Source organism: Xyrauchen texanus, chromosome 20 (genome assembly GCF_025860055.1).
Source record: "Xyrauchen texanus isolate HMW12.3.18 chromosome 20, RBS_HiC_50CHRs, whole genome shotgun sequence".
NCBI classification, from domain to species: domain Eukaryota; kingdom Metazoa; phylum Chordata; class Actinopteri; order Cypriniformes; family Catostomidae; genus Xyrauchen; species Xyrauchen texanus.
Window position 1 is genome coordinate 9,022,617 of NC_068295.1, and position 16,798 is coordinate 9,039,414.

The window sequence follows — 16,798 nt, forward strand, 5'->3', positions numbered from 1 at the left end:
TGGTTCGATTAAAAGAACTGTGGTGTGATTGCTCTGTTAGTGTGGTTCATTTGAAAAATTGTAAACGCTGTCACCCTTAGTGCGCCTAAACAAGCATACCGAGACTGCCTAAAAAGTGGGTCTCGGTCCGCTTCCAAACAAACTCTGGTACGGTTTGATTGATATATGAATGCAACATGGACCAAAGACATCTAAACGGACCAAAAACAGGAAGTAATTTGCCTAATATTGACCTCAAGCTTACCTGGTTCTACTCATCATAGGAGCTATGTTTCCCATAACAGTTCTGTACTGGCGTCGGAACCGCCTGTCAGCTGTCCTTGCAGCATATCTTCGTTTGTGTGTACAACTGAGGATTTCTTGGCATTTTTTGACCCCTTTACACATTTTATTAACTCTTCGTTTGTTCTCAGCTGGAAAAAATATTACCATATAAACATACAGTGCATCCGGAAAGTATTCACAGTGCTTCACTTTTTCTGCATTTTTTATGTTACAGCCTTATTCCAAAATGGATTAAATTCATTATTTTCCTCAAACTTCTACAAACAATACCCCATAATGACAACGTGAAAGAAAGAATTTATAAAAAATAAAAAAACAAAAAAAGTATTCACAGCCTTTGCCATGACACTCAAAATTGAGCTCAGTTGTACCCTGTTACCACAGATCATCCTTGAGATGTATCTACAACTTGATTGGAGTCCACCTGTGGTAAATTCAGTTGATTGGACATGATTTGGAAAGGCACACACCTGTCTATATAAGGTCCCACAGTTAACAGTACAAGTCAGAGCACAAACCAAGCTATGAAGTCCAAGGAATTGTCTGTAGACCTCTGGGACAGGATTGTATTGGGCACAGATGTGGGGATGGGTACCGAAAAATGTATGCAGCATTGAAGGTCCTAATGAGCACAGTGGCCTCCATCATCCGTAAATGGAAGAAGTTTGGAACCACCAGGACTCTTACTAGAGCTGGACGCCCGGCCAAACTGATCGATCGGGGAGAAGAGCCTTAGTCAGGGAGGTGACCAAGAACCCGATGGTCACTCTGACAGAGCTACAGCGTTTCTGTGGAGAGAGGAGAACCTTCCAGAAGAACAACCATGCAGCACTCCATCAATCAGGCCTGTATGGTAGAGTGGCCAGACGGAAGCCACTCCTCAGTAAAAGGCACATGACAGCATGCCTGGAGTTTGCCAAAAGGAACCTGAAGGACTCTCAGACCATGAGAAACAAAATTATCTGGTCTGATGAAACAAAGATTGAACTCATTGGCCTGAATGGCAAGCATCATGTCTGGAGGATACCAGGCAGCAGTCATCACCTGGCCAATACCATCCCTACAGTGAAGCATGGTGGTGGCAGCATCATGCTGTGGGGATGTTTTCAGCAGCAGGAACTGGGAGACTAGTCAGGATCGAGGGAAAGATGAATGCCGCAATATACAGAGACGTCCTTGATGAAAACTTGCTCCAGAGTACTCTGGACCTCAGACTGGGGTGAAGGTTCATCTTCCAACAGGACAACGACCCTAAGCACACAGCCAAGATAACAATGGAGTGGCTACGGGACAACTCTGTGAATGTCCTTGAGTGCCCCAGCCAGAGCCCAGACTTGAACCCGATTGAACATCTCTGGAGAGATCTGAAAATGGCTGTGCACCAACACTCCCCATCCAATCTGATGGAGCTTGAGAGTTCCTGCAAAGAAGAATGGAAACTGCCCAAAAATAGGTGTGCCAAGCTTTTTGAGGCTGTAATTGGTGCCAAAGGTGATTCAACAAAGTATTGAGCAAAGGCTGTGAATACTTATGTACATGTGTTTTTCTTTTTTTTTTTATAAATTTGCAAAGATTTCAAACAAACTTCTTTCACATTGTCATTATGGGGTATTGTTTGTAGAATTGAGGAAAATAATGAATGTAATCAATTTTGGAATAAGGCTGTAACATAACAAAATGTGGGAAAAGTGAAGCTCTGTGAATACTTTCCGGATTCGCTGTATATACTGTACATCCAACGAGCGCATTTCGCCAGCATTGTTTTGAATGTTCGGTAAGTTTCGTCAAAAAATATTCGTCATGAAAGCTATTCAATCAGGTCGTGAATTTTCCCTGATGCCTTTGGATTGGTATTGTGAGGTTTGGTGTTAAAAATGCCAGTGTGAATGCTAAACGAACCAGGACTAAATGTATCATTTTCATTTTTGGTCTGGACCAAGAGGACCAAGAGAACCAAACTACAAGTGTGAACACACCCTTAGAGTGGTTTCTATTATTCATTATGCAAAGATTCATGATCAATCACAGTTAATGGCAAACATCATACAAGTTAATGCTAATACTTTTCCAGACAACCTTTTGATAAACTAAGATGGTATTTTGATATATTCTAACCCACTTTTTAAACTTTACTCATTTTTAAATGAAAGAGACATACTTTTGGCTGAGTTCTAATGTATTATTCAAATCCTGAACATGAGTAAAATAGCACTAGCAAGTAATCAAGTCTTTCCATCTGTCTGATCTGGCAAGATTAAAAATTTAGTGGAATTTTTACAAGTGCCTCTTTATTTTGTAGCAATTTCCTGGGTAAGAGAAGAGAAACCGATTGATGGTCTATTGTCAGAAAATAAGTTTGACCGCTTTCCCACAAACCAGCAGTTAGAAACAAATCTTACCATTGAGCCACATCGTTCTCTTTTTGGCGCTCTCTGTCTCTCTCTCTCTCTCTCTCCGTTATTCTTTTTGGCATTTCAGTCGGTTTAATTAACTGGGATTAGAAGCCACTGCAGTGTCTTCCCAGACTGGATTATGAGTACCATGCAAAGAGGTCATCTGTGGTCTTACATGAAGAAAACAGATTGCTTTTTAACAGAAACAATCACTGAGTGAGGCTACTTAAGAAGAAGTCTGACATTTGTCATCTTTGGTAGAGGATGCATTCTGTATTCTGATGAGGAAATGCATGGGATTGAGTAAATAATGACAGCATATTCATTTTGGCTGGACTATTCCTTTAATAGACACACCAAAGGAACAGCAGTTTAGAAGCTATAATTAGCTGTTCTCAGACTAAATCAAGCAGCCTGTAAAGTGCTTTTTATAATGTCAGCTACATTTTTATTGCAATACTTCTCAGTCATGCCATACTCCCGTTCATAGTAAACCTTACTATGAATAGTGATTTGGATTCATTATACGTAATTGCACTCACCATATGTTTGGTGTACTGACACTGTGAACATGTATCACTTCACTCTCAACTTACAGAAAGCATCCAGAAACCAATAATAGAATGTGCATGTGTATTTCTGTGAACATGAGGTAAAACAGTTCAGAAATATTTCCAATAAAGGTACTAAAACATTAATGGAATTAAGTGCATGTTTTTTAACTGATCTTTGATGGATTATGTGGTTTAATGTGCCTAGAATCAAGGGCATGTAGACTTTATGGCCGTTTTTTTATTGCTACTGTTTTATAAGCATATTGATTGTTCACATACCAGTTAAAGCAGGTGTTGTAGCTGGTAAAAAAACAAAACAATATTCTTCACAGATTTTGCTCAATTTTTTGTCATTTCCTTTGACTTTGTAAGATGGAATGATAAGAAAAACTATTAATTTGACCAATCCTAATTTTTAATGATCTGTCAAGTGTTCTAGACCGTGATATATGGATTGTATGGTTTAAAGGTGCTATATGTAAGACTGACAACAAGTACTGCAGTCTAAATTCAAAATATTTGAGAGTTGTCTTTCCTGCCCCAGACTCGAAGCTCATGCTGGTTTCCAGAATGAGGACACGCAACAGGATCCGTTTTAAAGGATTTCTGGGCTTTAAGCTGTCTCCATCTTCCATAGGCATCTCCAATATTTAGCCTTGTTTTATTATGCCTCTGGTCATGATGGTTTTAGATGGATGGCGAGGCTTTTTAGGTCGGGTGGAATCTGTTATCTCTGATCCTTTTCCTTTGCTGGCTTCCATGGCTGCAGCACGCAGTGTTGTTTGCCTGCAGACGTGATCAAATCCGGCATCCTGGCGGTGTCTAAATACTATTGGTGAGTGGGCAGTGGGCAGGATCACAAAGGCCAAAACATAAACAGAAATTCCGGCCCAGAATGGAAATTTCAAAGTAGAATATACTGGCTGTAGCATTGTTATCAGAGAAGCCAGTATTTCAATTTAACATGTTTCTAATTCTATAATGACATATTGTGATAATTGTATGATATTGTACTGTACAAATATTACATATAGCACTTTTAAAGCAATGACCCATGAGAGGTCATGTGCTAAAGGGAAGTTCACCCAAAAATGAAAATTCTCTCATCATTTATTCACACTTATGCCATCCCAAATAAGTATGGCTTTCTTTCTTCTATATTTTTAGAAGAATATTTCAGCTCTATATGTCCTTTCAATGCAAGTGAATGGTGGCCAGAGCTTTGAAGCTCCAAAAATCACATGAAGGCAGCATAAAGTAATGTATATGACTCCAGTGGTTTAATTTAAGTCTTCTGAAGTGATTCGATTGCTTTGGGTGAGAAAAGATAAATATTTAAATCCCTTTTTACTTAAAATCTCCACTCTCACTTTCAGAACGGGAAAGAATGTGAAAGTGAAGATTTATAGTAAAAAAAGACTTAAATATTGATCTGTTTCTCACCCACACCTATCATACAGGTTCAAAAGATAGATTTATGCCTTTAAGTAATTTTAGGAGCTTCAAAGGTCTGGCTACCATTTATGTGCATTGTATGGACCTACAGAGCTGAGATATTCTTCTAAAAATCTTCATTTGAGTTCAGAAGAAGAAAGACAGTCATACTGTACACATCTAGGGTGTAATGAGAGTGAGGAAATAATGAGAGAATTTAAATTTTTGGATGAATTATCCCTTTAACACATGACTTCTCATGCCTCATTGCTTTAATCCATACATTGCAAAATCAAGACAGCATACATCAATATTTTTATGCGACAACAGCAATATGATATAAGACACCAAAATTCAATAAAAGTTACATTTATTAACACTATTAATCAGAAGAAACTATTCTTCGCTCATTTAAAATAGTTAATTAGCCTAACTTTAGACTGGTTATGGTTGCCAATCAATTACTTCAAGCTTATCAATGGCTCATCCAATTAGAATTTAGACTTGGAATTATCTGCATTATAAGACCACATCCACAGTAATACATTTTTGTTTAACAAATCCCATTTATTTAGATAAATTTGCGCCTCCCATCAACATTGGAACAGCATTTTGCTCCTGCGAAAACAGACTTTAGAAATGCTTTACAAATTTTGCATATGGAAAATGATAAAATTAGGAAACTGAAACTGGAGTTTTAAATGAAAACAGGTTAGTTTGGGTGTGGCAATAGTCAGATGGGCTGGTTTGAGTATTTCTGTAACTGCTGATCTCCTGGGATTTTCATGCACAACAGTCTCTAGAATTTACTCAGAATGGTGCCAAAAAAAAAAAAAAAACATCCAGTGATGGGCCACTCTGTGGACAGAAATGCCTTGTTGATTAGAGAGGTCAACAGATAATGGCCAGACTGGTTCGACCTTACAAAGTCTATGGTAACTCAGATAACCACTCTCTACAATTTTGGTGAGAAGAATATGCTTTTCTGAGATGCAGGTTGGCTCTGTTTTGGTGTTATGAGGGGGACCTACTCAATATTAGGCAGGTGGTTTTAATGCTGTGGATGATCGGGGTATATGTATATATATATACACTACCATTAAAAAGTTTGTGTCACTTGCCTGAAATGTTTCTCATGATCTTAAAAACCTTTTGATCTGAAGGCGTATGCTTAAATGATTGAATAATTGTTTGTAGTTCCCTGTCAAAAAGCTACACTTTGATGCTGCGCTGATTTAGCGCTTTGGGAACAACTTTAGGTGTGACCAGCTGTGAATATGTGTGCAACACATCAATGAAATTGACCAGAATTTATAGCCTCTGCTGGTGACATCATTTGATGCACCTGTAGCAGAGCTATAAATAGATGCGTCACAGGTGCATTGTCAGATCTCTTGTCTTCAGATCACTCTGTGTGTGTTGTGCTTCATGAGCCTGTCAGAAACGTTCTACTTTTCTCTGTTAGGAGTTAGATTTTGTTAGGCAGTGCACAGAAACCTTTCTCTTTTTAAAAAAAAAAAGAAAAAGAAAATGACTTGGAAAAAGACAGAGTGTGTGCGTGTTCCCTTGTTTACTCTGTACGGCTGAGAGGGACACACACCAGTTTTGTTTTGTATGTTTGGGGGAAGAGCATTGCGATCTGTTCTCAGTCAAAATGCTTCACACTCGTCTTGCTTACTTCGAAGAGTCAGCGCCCACACTTCCATCGTGGGGCTCTCGTATGGATCTGGCTAAGGAGCGTGAGACGGGACCGTCCCTATCGCTCGCGCTCTCCCCAGATCCAGCTGGTCCTTCCTGTGATCCTGAAGCACGCTCCGGCACCTCTTCGGTTCATGAGGGGAACCATGAATCTCTTGAGTCTGCGGACTTCGAGTTACCCACCTCTGAGCATTCCAGGCATGATAATAAATCATCAGAGGAATTACTCGAGGTGATTACTCGTGCGGGGGCCAGGCTTCAATTAGACTGGCCACACGAACAAGAGACCCCCAAACGCTCCAAGTTCGTGGCCAAGGGAAGGGAACGCCTCATCAGTCCCTTCCTTTCTTTGATGACCTCCATGATGAGCTCTCTCGTTCATGGAGGAAACCTTATACTTTCCGTGTCTTCGTGCCCTCGACGTCAATATATTCGACTATCGTGGGTGCAGAGACACGCTTGAAGTGACACTTGCGGGTTATCTCTCGCCTGGCTCGGCATCATCGTTAAAAAGACCCAATCTCCCCACAAAGCCATGCAGGACCACCTCCGCGCTTGTGGGGAAGGCTTATCAGGCAGCAGGTCAGGCTGGTGCAATGAGTGGCTTAGGCACAACTCTATGAATGTCCTTGATTGGCCCAGCAAAAGCCTGGATTTGAACCCAACTGAACATCTCTTGAGAAACCTGAAAATGGCTGTCCACCGACAGTCCACATCCAACCTGACAGAGCTTGAGAGGATCTGCAGTAAAGAGTGGCAGTGAATACCCAACTCTGGGTGTGCAAAGCTTGCCTTTTAGTATAAGGCTGCAACATAAAAAAAAAATGAAAAAAATTAAGGGATCTGAATACTTTCTAAATGCACTGTATATATACACTCACCTAAAGGATTATTAGGAACACCTGTTCAATTTCTCATTAATGCAATTATCTAATCAACCAATCACATGGCAGTTGCTTCAATGCATTTAGGGGTGTGGTCCTGGTCAAGACAATCTCCTGAACTCCAAACTGAATGTCAGAATGGGAAAGAAAGGTGATTTAAGCAATTTTGAGCGTGGCATGGTTGGGAGTATTTCACAATCTGCTCAGTTACTGGTTTTCACGCACAACCATTTCTAGGGTTTACAAAGAATGGTGTGGAAAGGGAAAAACATCCAGTATGCGGCAGTCCTGTGGGCGAAAATGCCTTGTTGATGCTAGAGGTCAGAGGAGAATGGGCCGACTGATTCAAGCTGATAGAAGAGCAACTTTGCCTGAAATAACCACTCGTTACAACCGAGGTATGCAGCAAAGCATTTGTGAAGCCACAACACGCACAACCTTGAGGCGGATGGGCTACAACAGCAGAAGACCCCACCGGGTACCACTCATCTCCACTACAAATAGGAAAAAGAGGCTACAATTTGCAAGAGCTCACCAAAATTGGACAGTTGAAGACCGGAAAAATGTTGCCTGGTCTGATGAGTCTCGATCTCTATTGAGACTTTCAGATGGTAGAGTCAGAATTTGGCGTAAACAGAATGAGAACATGGATCCATCATGCCTTGTTACCACTGTGCAGGCTGGTGGTGGTGGTGTAATGGTGTGGGGGATGTTTTCTTGGCACACTTTAGGCCCCTTAGTGCCAATTGGGCATCGTTTAAATGCCACGGCCTACCTGAGCATTGTTTCTGACCATGTCCATCCCTTTGTGGCCACCATGTACCACATCCTCTGATGGCTACTTCTAGTAGGATAATGCACCATGTCACAAAGCTCAAATCATTTCAAATTGGTTTCTTAAACATGACAATGAGTTCACTGTACTAAAATGGCCCCCACAGTCACCAGATCTCAACCCAATAGAGCATCTTTGGGATGTGATGGAACGGGAGCTTCGTGCCCTGGATGTGCATCCCACAAATCTCCATCAACTGCAAGATGCTATCCTATCAATATGGGCCAACATAAAATCAGTTTGATGAGCAGACAATACTGTTATCAAAAATATCTCTGCAGATGTCTGAGAGAAGTATTGCCAAGACAGAGCACACATGGTATCTCCACATGTGCTTTTCTTTGCATCTCTCTCATTCTTCACATCCATCCTATTTTTGGTCCTCTGCTGTTCATTATTGGTGGTACCACCTGCAAAGCCTTAAATTAGCTCACATCTGCTTCACTCCCTCCCAACTGAAGCACTTGGCGCTCATCCACTCTAATACACCATCATAATGCACAACTTCTCAAATCAAAAAGCCACCAGGACAAAATATACCTTAAATTGCTAATACTTATGATTCCATAAAGACTTCAGAAATTGATATATGCCCAGATGGAATCTACAGACATTTTTTTTTTTTTTTTTTTTTGCATTTCCTGCAATGGTTTTGAGGGACATTCTGTGGAATGGATTAAAATATGATAAAATGTGTTGAATGGAGCTGAGAGTAGTACACTTTTATTAGTAAATGAAAGCATGAAAGCAATCAAATAAGCCAAAATACTGTATTTAATTAACAAATGCACAAGAGCAGAGCATTCATAGAATTTTATGTTGCAATTGTGCTGAAATTGTGCAGAAGTGTGGAATCTGTTAAGAATGTATTTTCATCTGACATATATAGATAATACAGTTTCCAAGAAAAATCACAGGCATTAAATATAAATTTCTCTTCTCTATGTCCACTTCAATAATGCTTAAAAGGGAATGAGAAATGGGACAAACCCATTTAAAGAGCATTTCAAGTTAGCTTAAGCAACACTTTTCCTTTCTGCTTTCAAGTTGAAATCTGTTTTTGTTTTGTGTTGTAGGTCTGCGTCGGAGTTACTCATGCAGTGTTTGTAAAGTGGTCCTGAACTCCATAGAGCAGTATCATGCACATCTGCAGGGCTCCAAACACCAAAACAAGTGAGTGAACATCTCTCGTCCAGGAATCTGTCCCTTTCTTTCACACCCATTCAAGAGGAACATTGTATTGTTTAGAGGTGGCTCTTTCATAATTCAGGAGACTTGATAGAGTTCTTATACTGTACAGTTCATTGAAGTATTAACTTTCATTTATTCTAAAACTATAGGCTGATACCAATATTTTTACATTTACCTTTATTCATTTAGCAGAGGCTTTTATCCAAGTGACTTACAAATGAGGAATACAACAGAAGCGATTAATCCTAAGGAAGCAGTAATACGAGAAGTGCTACAAAGTTGCAATTTGCTAAGAGAAGTGCAAGTGAAGAGACAGTGGTAAAAGAATGGAGTGAGATTTATTTTTATAAGAAGACAGAAGACAGTTAATGTATTGGTATGACTGGGTCAAGTGCTTTTGAAAGAGATGCATCTTTAAATGTTTTTTGTAGGTGACTAGAGGATCAGCTGCTTTGGTGTGGTTTAGCAGGTCGTTCCACGAACGAGGAACAATTATAGTGAAATATTGGGAAAGAGATTTTGATCCTCTGTGAGATGGCACCACGAGCTGTCACTCACCCACTGATCCTAAGCTTCTGGAGGGCACATAGACTTGAAGTAGCAAGTGAATAGAAGGCTGCCTCAATGCCTTAAACTTGATGCGAGCAACCATTGGTAACCATTGCAGTTCGATTAAGAGAGGCATGACATGTTGTCTCTTGGGCTAGTTGAAGACAAATCGTGCCACCTCATTCTAGAATAATTGCAAAGTTTTGACTGTACATGCAGGAAGTCCTGCCAGAAGAGCATTGCAGTAGTACAGTCTAGCTATTACAAGAGATTGAACAAGGAGTATTGTAGCATGCTCCGATAGGAAGGGTCTGATCTTCCTAAGGTTATACGGAGCAAATCTGACAGACTTTGGCTACTCCAAGTGTGCCAAACTTTTGTTTTTAAGCTAGATCTATTTTTTCATTAACTAGTTCGACATGATCTACTCATTTCAGTTTAAACTCTAATATGGAAAAACAGGCCATGCAAATAAAATAGTTAATCTTTTTATAAACAATGTCTGCCCACCAAGCTTGTTTATAGAGGATGAGTTATATTCATGGTCAAACAATTTTATGGAGACATAAAAGCCATTTTATATTTTTTAAGTTACATTTTTGTACTATCACTTACATGTAACATGGAATACAATATAAATATAAACTGCTTGCCACTTATTGTGTAAAATACCCTTTAGCGTCTGGACATTTATTTATTTCTTGAGGAAACAATGTAAATCATTTCACATAAGGATGACTGGACAGGTAAGCCAGTTTTTGTTTGCAGGTCACAAGCAACTGTGTGGCTTTAACAGCAAGCTGATGTTGAGCTTTGAGTGACAGCACCCAGAGCTGTGTCTTTATTCAGAAAATAAAGTTCTCTGCATTTCCAAATTAAGTTTTACCTGTGACAATGGCCATAAATTGTAAAATATTTATTGGAAGTGGGGCATTACGAACTATTACAAACTTAATCATCATAAAATCTAATTTACGTGAGGAGGATGATCGTATTTACATTCAAATTAATTAATTTATACAGAACAGAATCCAAAGCACAATCTGCAGAAACAACCTTCTTAGATTGTCTGGATTCAGTCAGATTTACTGAGCAGAAAGTGTTGTGCTTCCATCACTGTGTAACATTTATCAAGTCTGACAGACATCTTTTTCATTGCATTATTTTATGTTGCTTCATAAAAGCCAATATTGCAAACGACTGCGTAAATAAATAGGTTTAGAGTGCATTTCAATGTGTTTTTTGCTGAGTTCAGCATGTCCCAAGCAGCAATAAAGGGCTCAACTTCTACCCTGCATCTGGAAGCAGCACCTCAAATCACATGCAGTCTATCTAGTGAACTTACTGTGCTGTTTCTAGCTGGTCTGTGAAAATTGGATGTCATCTTTTCAAGGGCTGTTGCATTGCAGAAGTGATGTTAGTGTTCCTCAGGTTGACATTGTTTTAAAATCTAAAATGAAATGCTCTCACACAGCTGACACTTTATGAGTTTGGACCACTTTCACCTTATTTTCGATTTTGTCAATTAGGCAATTTTGCAATCTAGGCAATTTTTAGTAATCATGACAGCCCTACATCATTCTTGACAAAATGGAAAAATCAATACAAATTATCTTGATTTTTTTGTTTTTTCAGGAAAACAAGAGCATGCCCTCTTGATAACTATTAACATGTTAATGCATGCCATTAATAAAAAAGTTTAACGCGTTCATTTTTCTTAATTGTGATTAACACATTTACCATTAAACATCATAAATACTGACGTGAAGGGCGGAACCTTTGTAATGTGCCCAACTGGAGTCATTACACTGACGCACATGCCACAAACACACACACACACAAAACTGCACCAGAGCCCTTCATCCAAGTGGAGCTTACAAACTTAGCATAAAATAGCATAAAACGGCAGTCCCATAGACATTCTATAGGCAGTACTGTTGTAACACGTTTGTTGACTATTATGCTCTTTCCTATGATAGAGCCGTGGAGGTTTTAATTTCAGTAAATAAAATAAACTCTGACTGCGCTTCCCTGTCAGTGATATTATGTATATATATTTGATGCTATTTGATGTATAAAATAAGCCCAGATGGGACTTGTGATAGAAATCAAGTATTGAAATCAGTAATTATCAGCTGAGTCAGGCTGGGTAAGGTGCATTTTAATTACCACAGAAGCATGTCAAGTTTCAACATCACCAAAACACAGAGACGTTTTTGTCTCCAAGCTCTTTTTATGGTGAGTTCAAAGCAGCACTTTGGTGCTCTGATGCAAATTATGAACGCAGCTTTACGATTGCTGTAACAAAGCGGATAGTCACAGTCTATAGCCAGATTCATATTGTGGAGGATTAGAGTTGTAGGAAATTTGGTTGACGTAAATGTACATGGTACGGATTAAAGTGCCTGCATACCTCCACCATTATATGTAGTAACAGTATGTGTGAGCTAGGAATTACATTAAATTGTCCTTATTCTACATTATTATGTAAGGAAATTTCCAATGGAATTAGTCGCTTCCGACAACCATTATAAATTAGATAAGTGACAAATAACTAGATTATTTTTTCTGAATACAATTCTCCACCATACAAATCGTAATACAACATCTTGTTGTATCCACTCACAATTTCTATTGTTAGGAATTAGCTTCAATAAAGGAATTATGATTAATTCACTTATTGGAGTGTTATTATCCCCATGGTTTATTGAAAATAATATTACATATGTTTAGGTACAGCTTTGAAGCAAAATCTTTTAAAAACAGGAATGAGATTATTTATCAAAATATACCACAGTCAAATTATCTTTGAATACAGACAAACTTTATTGCTATTCTAAACATAAAACTAAAACACATACAACATGAAACGGGTTGGTGAACAGAATGTTAAGTAAATGATCAATACAGAGAAAATAGAGTCTGTTTTCTAGAGACTTTTCTAGAGTCTGTTGGCAATGCCTTAACTCTTTCCCCGCCAAACACGGAATTTTCCGAGTTTTATGAAAAAACGCTTCCCCGCCAAACACGGAATTTTCCGGGTATCCATGTTTTAGGTGGTATACGGTAAGGAAGACCCGCACGCATGTTTTGAAAGAGTACGCAACTCTTTGATCAAAGAAACAGACTGCGATCGTCTCAAACGTGAAGTGGAACACCATACTAATACTAAAGCACTTGTTTGATAAAAATGCCTTTTTCTCAGCTTTTTGTCCGAAATGTTGTTTTTGACAAAACCTACCTCTGTTCAAGTGGCAATAAAAAAAGAACAAATGAAGATAAAATAAAATCGGTTTTTTTGCCTAAAAGCAGAGGCTCAGATCTTTATTTTGATATATAGCATCTTCATATATTCATGGAAGAATATTATTTACTCAAGTCTGGGCTGTCCTTTTCAAAAGTTGATTTATGATCCTTTGTAGAGGATTCTTACAAACTCCTGCTAAAAAATAGTGCATGTTTAATCATGAACTTTTATATATTGAAAACGATACAAGAGACATGCCATCAACATTCTCTACGTAACAAGCAAGCATTTACATACTAACATTCATTCATGAATATTATATGTGTAAGTAACAAAACATGAAAATCCATTATTACAAATCATAATATAATTCATTAGTTTTACAACATGGTTAATACATTACAAGTTATGAGAAACCTGATTGTAGGGGTATAATATCCAGTTGAATCTTGAAGTTACCATACAAGATTAAAGATTATAATCATCGATTTGTTAGTTAGAAGTGATTACAAATCACTACACATATTTTAAAAAGGTACATCAGGCTATAATCATTCATTTGTCAGTTATAAAAGTGATCATAGGTCATAGAGCCATTTTCAGAATTATCTAGTAAGGCTAGGTATGGTGTATATTTTATAGGGTAAAATCACAAGTACTGGAATGAGGATCTCATGAGGATCTCACAAGGAAACCCTTCAAAAGAAACCTGCTTTAGCTCTGTTTGCAGGATAATAATCATGATGTCTCATGATCTGATGAGTCTAAGTGTAGCAAATTGGTTTATATCGGAGGACAAAACAGAGTGTGTTTTTAGTCTTTCTTGGGAATTCAAGGGAGTGTTTTCTCTATCTTTTATTGCTTGTGAGCCCTGCAACCAGGGCAGGGCTTGACTGGGATTTTATATGGCAACTGGACCAAAAGTGGTTTTATCGTTTTGTGGTCCATTCTGCATAACGCGGCGGCTCATTTTAGCTTATTGCGTCTATTCGGCATGTTTTGTGGCCGACCCACTAGCCCGCTCGGTTCTCTCGATGGCCAGTCTGTCCATGATCGGCCCCAAAGTGTGTACGGCCCACCAGGAAAATGCCCGGTATGCAAGATTACCAGCCCTGACCCAGGGGCCTCTTTGCAGAGATGGTCTTAATAGCCGTTTAGGCACCATGGATGAGTTTTATGACTCTCTAATGGCTTGGTTGGGGCTCTCTCTGATCTGTGGAATGTGTTGTTGTGTTCATTTGATGGCTTTGTTCATGGATAATCCTACAGAGTTTAAGAGATTTAATGCCCATTGTAATGAATATGCAAACTATGTGGAGACTAGTTCTTTCAATTTTTCAAACTCCCACTTACACTTTGGGAAACATTTAATGTTACTTGAATTGGTGCTATTTTAGTGCATTTCTATCTTTATTTTGTGGAAGGCTTTGCTTGTAAAATGTTAATAAAGCATTATATTGCTACATATTGTTTTGTTTTCTTTCCTTAAGAAAAGAAGTATATATAATGTGAAATTTCAGCACTTTTAAAATCTGCAATTAATTGCGATTCAATATTTGAATTGACTGATAGCACTAATATTTTTTTATCAAATGTATTTATATTCATACTATTTTTAATGATTTATTATTATTAATTAATGTATTTTTTTGTTTACATATTTAAAGAAATAGATGTGGGAATTTTTTAGGACGTCTTCCTTTCAAGGCAGCTGGCCCATTTCTGTGTGCTACATGGGTCGAATACAACCTCGTACAGCAGCCCCTAATTGCTCTTCACAATAAACCAATTGATTTACATGCCAGAGGAGCCAGAGCTGGGGAGGATGACTCCAGCTGAAAGCCAAATCACTACTACTGTATCTTACAATAATTAATTGTAATTAGAGCTACATCCTCTCTTACAATGAATTACTGACAGCCAGGAAAAGTATTGATTAAAGAGGATGTTTCACTATCTTGTCGCTGCAGCGTGCCCCTGTGTATTCTGATTAAGCAAAGAAAAAGGTCACGACATGGTGTGATTTGCATCAAGACAGCATAAAAGAAGAGCAATCTGTTTGTAACAATCAGGGCTCAGGATGTTGGTTTGTTATGGGAGGACAAGGCTTCTGATCGTTGCCGAACACATGCGTCTTCTACATGCATATTAACTTCTTTTGTTGAAAATTAAGCTCTTTTCTCTAGAGCAGTTAACCATGTTTTCTATCACTTGCATTAAGCACTGAATTAAAAACTTGGAACTGCATAATGGAACCTTAGCAAATTAAGTATGGATATTCATTTTTAAATGATAGTACTTTATTAAAAAAATGTCCCCTTAAATAGCTAAAATGTTGTTAGATGCTTTTGTATGTAGTGTTATAAATTATAGTTGAAGAGTAGTTTGTTGCTTTGGAAACTAGTGTTTCAGAGTAGCTTCCCCAGTGACAGTGTATCCATTGCCCTTCATAGTGAGGACATACACACTGACACAAGGAATCACAGGGGTCTGTCCCTCTCACGCTGAGATACACACACACAAACATCAGAGGGACACTTGGGCCCTTCCCTCTCATACGGAGACACACACACACTTTAATCAGAGGAGCTCCAGGGGCCCATCCCTCTCATACTGGCACTCAGCAGATGGGTAAATGAGGTGTAATATCTGGCAGGTTGTTTTCCATCATGTAGGGCAGCATTCAAAATCACCCGATTTATTTTGAAACTGCCAAATGAAAAACCTTCACCTGCAGCAGCAAAGTATGCTGGGAGATACTGTGACACTGACTGTGCTGACCTAAATATTATCATATACAGACAGAACAGCCACAGTGTTCTTGTAAATTGCAAAGTCTATTTATTTGTTTTTTTAGGTATGCACCAAACCGATGTCTGGATCATCTGTTATCGGCTCCGATACTGATGTTTTTAACTTGACAAATCCAATACTGTGTGTTAATCATGGTCGTTACCATAAAGCTCGAAAAATGGAATAAAAGAACCATAAAAGCACCATGCTCTTTTAAGTCACACACATAAATATGTATAGTAAAATTATAATATTTATTCTTATTAATAATAATAGGCAGAATTAGGTCTTGAGACTATTTATTTTATGGGAGCATAGGAGCTGCAGGCTGATGAAGCACTGCTGTTTTCATCTCTCAGATTGGCATGCAATATGTGAGTGGTCCATGCGAACTACATCTCAAATTTTGATGTTTGATAGTTCGGTTTGAGGCATAAATGACCAGAATCTCCAAAGCGGTTGGTCAAGATTACGATTAAAGATCATATTTCCAATCAGTATTTTAATCTGACAACAATGGTATCATAAATTGTGCTTCTTTAGCTCAGATCACACTTTTTTTTCAGGCTGGTCCAGTTAATGAGTATGCACGTTCTTGAGTTGCCTGACAGGCGATGTCTGTATCTAAAATGAAATTGACTCTTTTACATGTAAGGTGGGAATCTTTTCTGCATCTTTCTACAATTTGGGCGTTCCAATTTCTCCCATTCATTTTAATGCCAGTGGTCAGCCTCAGGCTAAATAGTCTCTGCTCTAAGGTCACCATCTTCCTGGAGTGTTCTGTCAAAATAAAGTAAAAAAGTAAAATTACGACTGAAATAAATATTACTATGTATAGTAAAATTATAATATTTGTTATTATTATTAATAATAATAGACAGAATTAGGTCTTGAGTCTTATTTATTTATTTACCTTTAATTTATTTATTTTATTC

At 38.3% G+C, this 16,798-nt stretch overlaps 1 protein-coding gene across 1 annotated transcript in view; it reads left to right on the forward strand.

The window, feature by feature from the left end:
- The window catches only part of LOC127660285 (zinc finger matrin-type protein 4-like), a 142,999-nt gene that overhangs the window by 96,590 nt on the left and 29,611 nt on the right, over positions 1-16,798 (forward strand). Inside the window, exon 6 of the mRNA XM_052150415.1 lies at positions 9,160-9,256. Within this exon, the coding sequence (XP_052006375.1) occupies positions 9,160-9,256 (97 nt within the window). The remainder of the gene's footprint in view (positions 1-9,159; positions 9,257-16,798) is intronic.